The sequence below is a fragment of the Sinocyclocheilus anshuiensis genome, unplaced genomic scaffold (assembly GCF_001515605.1).
Source record: "Sinocyclocheilus anshuiensis isolate Anshui unplaced genomic scaffold, SAMN03320099.WGS_v1.1 scaffold157, whole genome shotgun sequence".
Classification (NCBI taxonomy): domain Eukaryota; kingdom Metazoa; phylum Chordata; class Actinopteri; order Cypriniformes; family Cyprinidae; genus Sinocyclocheilus; species Sinocyclocheilus anshuiensis.
In genome coordinates, this window is record NW_015540834.1 from 175,987 (window position 1) to 184,847 (window position 8,861).

General features: G+C 37.8%; 1 protein-coding gene across 1 annotated transcript in view; it reads left to right on the plus strand.

Moving 5' to 3' along the window:
* The first annotated feature begins 5,963 nt into the window (after nucleotides 1-5,963).
* Nucleotides 5,964-8,861, plus strand: part of LOC107687373 (heterogeneous nuclear ribonucleoprotein A1-like) — a 9,010-nt gene continuing 6,112 nt past the window's right edge. Inside the window, exons 1-4 of the mRNA XM_016484669.1 lie at nucleotides 5,964-6,055; nucleotides 6,713-6,835; nucleotides 6,918-7,092; nucleotides 7,265-7,459. Coding sequence (XP_016340155.1) covers nucleotides 5,996-6,055; nucleotides 6,713-6,835; nucleotides 6,918-7,092; nucleotides 7,265-7,459 — 553 coding nt within the window. The 5' untranslated portion in view covers nucleotides 5,964-5,995. The remainder of the gene's footprint in view (nucleotides 6,056-6,712; nucleotides 6,836-6,917; nucleotides 7,093-7,264; nucleotides 7,460-8,861) is intronic.

Genomic DNA, 8,861 nt, shown 5'->3' on the forward strand with positions numbered 1-8,861 from the left:
GATGCGAGCGGCTATTGGCAGCCAGTGCAAGCTGATCAAGAGAGGTGTGATGTAACAACTGAGTTTATTTGTTTATCAAATTTGAGTGCCAGGTCAAAAATGACTTCCAAATTTCTGGCATGAGTGCCTACAGTGTTAGTTACAGGTACCAAGGTTTTAGAGAGGATGTTGGCATATTCAGGAGGACCAAAAAATTAACACTTTTTTTTTAACTGAAGAAAAATTTCCACGATCCAACTTTTAACTTTACTCAAACTATCAAACAATGACTGGAGAGATATTTTCTAATCTGGTTTTATCGGAATATAAAGTTACATGTCGTCTGTATATATATATATATATATATATATATATATATACACAGTATCTCACAGAAGTGAGTACACTCCTCACATTCACATGAAAAGATATAATAAAATATTTACAAAAATGTGAGGGGTGTACTCACTTCTGTGAGATACTGTATATATAGGAGATAGAGGGAGAACAAAACAAGGCCTAAGATGTAACCCTGCGGCACACCGCATGTACATGTCACAGAGGAGGAGGTGAAGTTTTCATTTGGTACAGAAACAATTCTCCCCTTAAAGGGGTCATATGATGCGATTTCAAGTTTTCCTTTCTCTTTGGAGTGTTACAAGCTGATTGTGCAGTTTCAAAATTCAAAATTCGGATAGAAAACACTATATTTTCATGATTTTTTTGGGGAATAAAATGTATATAATCAAGCAAATTATATATTAACAAATCCCTCTGTAAAAACCTTCAGGATATAGACAGGAATAAAAATGTAAAGTTTGGTGTGGTGTGTGTGTAAGTGCTACTGAAGTGGAGATTTATGGCTCAGTGTAGGAGAAAAAACTCATTTTGAAAAAACGGCCTTTAAAAATATGTATTGTAATTTAAATCTATTGACACAAATAGATAAAGTGCTATAAAATAAACACTTAACAGTGTCTTTTGGATGTTTTCTTTGCACTAGTCTGAAAAAAACACTTTATGAAAAACCAAAAAGCCCAAAATCTCAAACTTGACAGGTGTATGAAAAAAACTGTTTTTGCCTGCAGTGTCTCCCCTTAAGACAGGATGAGAACCAATTTAAAGCTGATCCCTTAATGCCAACATGCTGCTCAAGACATTTCAGTAAAACTGAGTGATCAATAGTTTCAAAGGCTGCACTTAGATACAAAAGAACCAAAACAACAGATGTTTTAGTTGACAACTAGTAACAGATCATTTAATACTTTCAAAAGATTCTGTAATGTACTGAGATCTAAACCAAGACTCAAACTTGTCAAACAATATGTATTATTCTTTAAAAAGGAGGAGAATTCGGGGAAGGCAAGAAGAAGAAACAGACAGGCAAAAGGTCAATACCGGGTAATTTGTTTGTGCAGCATCCAAATCCAAATGGGAGAGCAGAGAGAAGAGGCGAAATGATATGGAGGTCAGGACCAAGCGAGCAGCTGTTCACCTGGGCAGATCGAGATCATAGTCAGTGACAGGCAATGATCGGGAACCAGGGATGTTAGTTTCACTGGTTCCAGAGAACCAAAACACAAATTGTCTTATTATAGCACCACCTAGTGTTGAACAGATGTGTGTCTGGGTATGTTTGGGACTATCCGGTCAAGTTTGGGGTCTCTGTGATTTACAGTGTAAAGTCTGTGTGATTTACAGTGTATAAAATACATTCACTTTTAGGGAACAAAAATAATAATAAGAAAAAGAAAATCAGTACAAATGCAAGGATTCCAGCACCTTTTTAAGAACCATTTTCAAAGAACCACTTAAAATTGTCTACTTTCATTAGGTACAAATGTTTTTATTTTTGTATTTACAGATTAACTAATATCTGACAATGATGCCAATATTTATTGTGCAAGCTGTTATTGTAAAACTGAGTGAAAAAAAAAACATTTCAAAGGCATAGAAAGAGTCACTGGAACATACATCAGAATAAAATGAGGGAAGTGGCCAGCCTCAGAGAGGAGAAGGCGCTTGTGTTATTCACATGCTTTGCACACTACATTTTAGTCATATGCTCGTCCCTGTGACATGACTTTGAAATTACACCTCTATGCACCTCCGTGTTTGCCTCTCTTTATGCTGCACTATTTTTTATGGCTGTAATCTGACACCGCTTTGGTGTCCTATCAGCACCAAGGACATAATTCACCTCAAAGAGGCCCAACAGCAAATCATAGTATGCCAATAAATTTCCCTGACAGAGCTCAGCCAATAGGTGGTGAGCATTAAATCACGCATGTCATGCTGGTGGCCAATGGCATGGCAAAGGCAATATATCTAAAGCAGAGCCTCTTAATGGCTGCTGCATTGCTGCTGGGAATCTGGGTAAACATTCATAAAGCATTAAAAAAAGGTTCAGAAATGTGAAACATCCATTGCAGTTTGGCTTGTTTTGTTTTTTTTCTCTCTCTAGTAGTTTGAGCAACACGTTTGGAGGGTTTAGGATAGGTTACGCATACAAAAAATGAGATCCAATGTGTGGTTAATAACAACAAAGTTAGGATTAGGAAACAACAGTCATAGAAACAACAGAAACAAAGACAAAAACAGAAGTTTTTAGCCAAACAAAAGGAAGTCGTCTGTAATGTTGTTATTGTCATGTGACCTACAGCAACATTTGTGTCATTTCCCTGCCATTCCCAACTCCTAGTTGTCCATCAGATGCACACGTCAGAATCTATGCAGAAGTAGTAGGTTGTCTGGGTACGTTTCGCTTACCGTTTCATGAATGCTGTCAATTAGGATAAATACTTGATTTGCATTTGATTATTTACACAATTGCAAGAAAATCAACAGAATGACTGCTCATTTTCAGTTGAAAACAAGTTACTGTAGCTTTGAGTTGATTTTGATATTTTTAATCTTTTATTCATATCAGTTTCTTAAGTTTTTAAACCAAGAAAACTAAACATTCCCAGATAATCGTGTAAAAAGTATCAAATGTCAAAATAAATATTCTACATTTGCAAAATGACCACTAAAAGCAGATATGAATGAGCAGAGATGAACGCGTGGTGTAATCAATGTTTACACTGCTGTGTGCAGCATTTTTACACAAGTGCCTAAAACGTTTCAAAGTACTGAAGCTTTGCAGGTACTTTTCTTCGAGCATCTTGGAGACGTTGCCACAGTTCTTTTGGATTTACAGTGCCATGAAAAGGTTTTTGCCCCTTCACTGTTTTTTTTTTTGTGTGTTTTTTTTGTATTTTTGTCACATTTAAAAGATTCAGATCAAACAAATTTTAATATTACACAAAGATAACCTGAGTAAATACAAAATGCAGTTTTGAAATAATGATTTCATTTATTAAGGGGGAAAAAAAAAATGAACCAAACCTGCCTGGCCCTACGTGAAAAAGTAATTGCCCCCTAAATCTAATAACTTGTTGTGCCACCCTTTGCAGCAACAACTGCAATCAAGTGTTTGCGATAACTGCCAATGAGTCTTTCACATCGCTGTGGAGGAATTTTGGCCCACTCTTCTTTGCAGAATTGTTTGAATTCAGCCACATTGGAGGGTTTTCGAGCATGAATGGACTGTTTAAGGTCATGCCACAGCATCTCAATCAGATTTAAATCCGGACTTTGACTTGGCCACTCCAAAACCTTAATTTTGTTTTTCTCGAGCCATTCAGAGGTGGACTTGTGTTTGGGATCGTTGTCCTGCTGCATAACCCAAGTGCGCTTGAGCTTGAGGTGACAAACTGAGAGTAATTTTGGTAGGCCAGCCACTCCTGGGAAGGTTCACCACTTAGTTTTCTCCATTTGTGGATAATGGCTCTGACCGTTAGTGATTGGACAATTGATACCGCAGCTCCGATGCTCCGACGCAGTTTTCAAACCACTATTGTATCACACACTGTGCCGATGCTTGTATCGAAATGACAACACCATGTGATTGATGACGTTTGAAGCTTCGAACGTCATGCAGTAGGCTATTGGAAGGTCAGGACAGCTGGTTTGAACAAACTGGTGCTTCACGATCCCACCTGATGCTTTGAGGGCTGTCAGTAGGACATTTAATCATGTTTATAACTGGGGTCTCAGAGACCCCAAACACAACATAAGGGTATAACAGCTCACCCAAAATATTTTTTTCAGCTACCCACCACGTCAGTTATTAATTATGATCACATGTTTGTGTATGTTATATTATTGATCGATATGTGAATCCGTTGACCAAGCTTCACATGACACGAGTTGTGGTCTCATTGGCACAAATTAATTTAGATGAGATTATAGGTCTGTCAGATTAGATATTGTATTGATCCCAGATTGATTCCACTCTTGAATGTCACAGACTTCTGAAGCCTTGCCTGGTCTCATGCTTTTTCAAACCATTCTCTGCTCCGCCATGGTCTCAGAGACCCCTAACACAACATAAGGGTATAACAGCTCACCCAAAATATTTTTTTTCAGCTATATGTGATATAACAGATATGTGAATCCGTTGACCAAGCTATAGGCTACATGACACGAGTTGTGGTCTCATTGGCACAAATTAATTTCGATGAGATTATATCAGATTAGATATTGTATTGATCCCAGATTGATTCCACTCTTGAATGTCACAGTCACAGACTTCCGAAGCTTTGTTTGGTCACATGCTTTTTCAAACCATCCTCTGCTCCGCTATGATTTGTCAGTAATGGTGGAGAAAACAAGTCCGACCACCTGATGTCGCTAATGCACACTGTGTTAAAAGCTTCGAGTAATGAACCGTTTTCCGGCATAATTTCATGAAAGCCTCAAACACTTCAGAAAACCCCGGTTTCCCATCACTACTGACTGTGGTTCACTGGAGTCCCAAAGCCTTAGAAATGGCTTTATAACCCTTTCCAGACTGTTACATGTCAACTAGTTTGTTTCTCATCTGTTCTTGAATTTCTTTAGATCGCGGCATAATGTGTTGCTATTTAAGCATGCTTCACTTTGTCAGACAGGTTCTATTTAAGTGATTTCTTGATTCAACAGGTCTGGCAGTAATCAGGCCTGGGTGTGGCTAGTCAAATTTAACTCAGCTTCCTAAAATAATGTGGTTAATTGCAGTTCTTTCATGATTACTTTTTCACATAGGGCCAGGTAGGTTTGGACAGCTTTTTTTCTTTAATAAATGAAATCATCATTTAAAAACTGCATTTTGTATTTACTTGCATTATCTTTGTGTAATATTAAAATGTGGAAGGGTGCAAAAACCTTTTCACGGCACTGTAGTCTGTCTCAGTTTGTTCTGTTTCTTCATGTCATTCCAGACAGACGGCTTAAAACCATGGCTCAAGACTTTTGTACAGTAGTATATTAATAGCTGACAAATTAGCAAAAACAGCGTTGAATCATAATGACAAAATATAGATTCACCTTGGAAAAAATTAAGATAAATAATAATTAATTTAATTAACTAATTAAAAGCGACATTGCCAAATACTGGCAAAAGATTTGGGATGCATACATTAAAGGCAGAGGATATTATAATATTCATTGACAAAATCAATTAAGGCTATAGTATTTAGAAGTAAAAATAGAAGAGAATAAATAATTTCTACAAGGTTATGGTTAGGCTGCACAAGACACAATAACAAAACACATTTCTAATAAATAGGTTAATGTGTTAATGCAGATTAATGTGATGCATGCAAAAGAAATGTAAAGCAAGTACTAATAAACTGTAGGAACTTTAGGGTAGAAAATAATTTCATGCATATATTAACAAAGCAGTAAGGAAATTGGCTATTAAATAATCAGTTGGAAGTTGTTAGGGCATCAGTTTTTATTTTTGCATTATACTGGCCTTATCAGGAGAATTTAAAGGGGTCATATGATGCGATTTCAAGTTTTCCTTTCGAAACCATTAAAGCCATGATTTTACACACTCCAACACAATAGGTGGCGGTATGCACCTTGAACGCTGGTCTTTAACCTGCAATGAAAACAGAAGAAGAACGCGTCGCGCTGCCAGCGGTTGCGCATGCGCACAGTCGGTGCGAGTTTTGCTGTCAGTCACTGGGAGACCGCCATGTCCAAAGAGGTAAAAACCCTCGAAAATATTGTGGTTTTAGCATATGGATTGCATTATAACTGTTAAGTATTCTGTGATTGTCATGAAGTCAAATGTAAACGAGTGAAATAATTTAATTACAGAAATAATATTTTGGTAAAAGCGCCAATTTCCTCGCGGCTTCGTCTCGTTTCTTTGTTCGCAGCCGAGGCTCGTGTAGATACATGATTTGAAACGCAGTTCCTTTGTTTTGAATAGTTTCAACCCTTCATTTTGCTTTCATCCGTGCTTTACTAAGATCAGTGTTTCTTTGCGTAAATGTATTTTTCCACCGGCTTTAAAAAAATATACATTTTATTCGTGGTGGCGCTGTAGGCCGCACTATTGCAGATGCGCTCCTGCATCGCTGATCGAGTTCATCGACACAGTATGGGAAGTGCTTGATAGCATTGGCAGGTTTGATATTGCTAAATTAACAAGGTAGTTCAGTTTGCATCCTTTGCTTTAAAGAAACTTGTTTTTCAGTGCTCCTCTGGTTTGTGTTTTTGCAATAAGGTTGCAGGAAAAACGCCTAGATATCTAATTTTTAAAAATGCTGTTTCTGTTTGAATAGGTAGGCTAGATAAATTTGGAGCTGTTTGTGTAAAGTTGTCATTTAATGTATTTATTGTTTAATGTATCTCACAGCAACAGACCCCCCGTGAGCCTGAGCAGCTCCGAAAGCTCTTTATCGGGGGCCTCAGTTTTGAGACAACAGATGAGAGTCTAAGGGCCCACTTCGAGCAATGGGGAACTCTTACAGACTGTGTGGTGAGTACATCTGCATGCATTCACATGCTAATGAACGAGAGCAGGCTGCTTACGTCTTTTCTTTACTCCTGTCTGCTCACAGGTGATGAGGGACCCCAACACAAAGAGGTCGAGGGGTTTTGGGTTTGTGACCTATAGTTCGGTGAATGAGGTGGATGCAGCGATGGACGCTCGTCCGCACAAAGTTGATGGAAGAGCTGTTGAACCCAAGAGGGCAGTGTCTAGAGAAGTAGGTGTTCATTCTGAGAAACCTTACGGTTTGTGTTCCTGTGTTTATAAAATCAAATTAAATAATTTTAGTTATTTGTTATACTGATATTTGTAAATTAATTATGTGTGTGTGTGTGTGTGTGTGTGTGTGTATATATATTTTTATTTTTTTTTTGTGTGTGTGTGTGTGTGTGTGTGTGTGTGTGTGTGTGTATTCAGGTGCTCACTCCACTGTTAAAAAAATGTTTGTGGGCGGAATCAAAGAAGACACAGATGAGGAACATCTGCGCGAGTATTTCAGCCAGTTTGGTAAAATTGACGAGGTGAACATCATGACTGAGAAGAACAGTGATAAGAGGAGGGGTTTCGCCTTCATAACATTTGATGACCATGACGCTGTTGACAGGATTGTCAGTAAGTGACTGCCACTCATTTGTGTCCACTATCTATAGCAGTTTTAGCCCCTAGTTACAAGTTGACAATTGTATCGCGATGCATCGTTTCTAACATATTTGCATCGGTAAAAAAACTATTTATATTTAATTATTAGTAGATGTGATACACTTGTATTATTTAGAAATTGACCAATAATATGTGACCAATATTTTATATATAGTTTGATTTCTCTTCTCCAAACAGTTTCTTAAGCGCGTTCTCAAATCACTGCTGCAACTTGAATATGACGTATCACAACACTACGTAGACCGAGGCGTTAGAAGTCAGAAGGCACTTCATTTATGATTTGCTGTCTGACTGAACCAAAGAATTAAAAGCAAATATCTGTACCTTATTAAATTGCATTGCATAATTTATTAGGGATGCTCCGATCAGGATTTTTGCAGCCGATACGGAGTACCGATTTCTTGTCATGGTGATCGGCCGATGCCGATTCTGATGCTTCAAGCTTTATACAGACGGTTTCATCGGGCGCACGCGCCTGGCCCGCAGTTTACTTCCTGTCTGTGTTTGTTTATCAGTCTGGCTATGGCGCCGGCTACAACAGGGTGGCTGCGGGTCCTTAAAAAGTCTTAAAATGTCTTAAATAAAGTTTTCCTAAAATAAGGCCTTAAAAAGTCTTAAATTCAGATTCAGTAGGTCTTAAATATTTTTGGTCACATTACCACAAACATTTCTCCAGTCTGACAGACCCAGTGAGTGTCCATCAAGAGTACTTTTTCCCCCGCTGTAGTTACCGCGTCATCAGAGAGAATTGCGGTTACAGAATACAGTCGAACACCAGCTCACTGTCCAGCCTCCGAACTACTTTAAATGGGTTAATGCAAGTTTACTGAAAAATGGCTTGAGAATTGTACTTGCCCGACAGGACTAATAGCCTGATTAAAACTTAAGTGACAAAATATAATAAAATATAATCACGCATCAAAAAGCGCGAATGATTCTTCTGATTTTATTACATTCAGCTTAAACAGCGATTGATAATGGATAGTGTATTTCTATTATCAATGTCGCGCTGTTGAGGCTCGTGCTGCCTGTCTCTGTGAGAGACTTTCATGGAGAAATCAAATCAAATGAGCGTAACGGCACACATTAAGAAACTCACAGAACAAACACACTGAGGTAAAAATTCAAAATGTTTAGTTTATTTATAGCATGATATAGTCAAGTAACATACCATGACAAGCGAGCTATTTTGCTGAATATTTCATGATTGCAAATGTTACATTGATTTTAGTTCAACAAACAAGTAGTAAAGTATACGAAGTTACTTACATTTTTAGACACAATTGACTGTTTTGTTCTATTTCACCAACGAAAATAGTTCCAAACAAAGATCAGAACAGAATTATTGCGCACA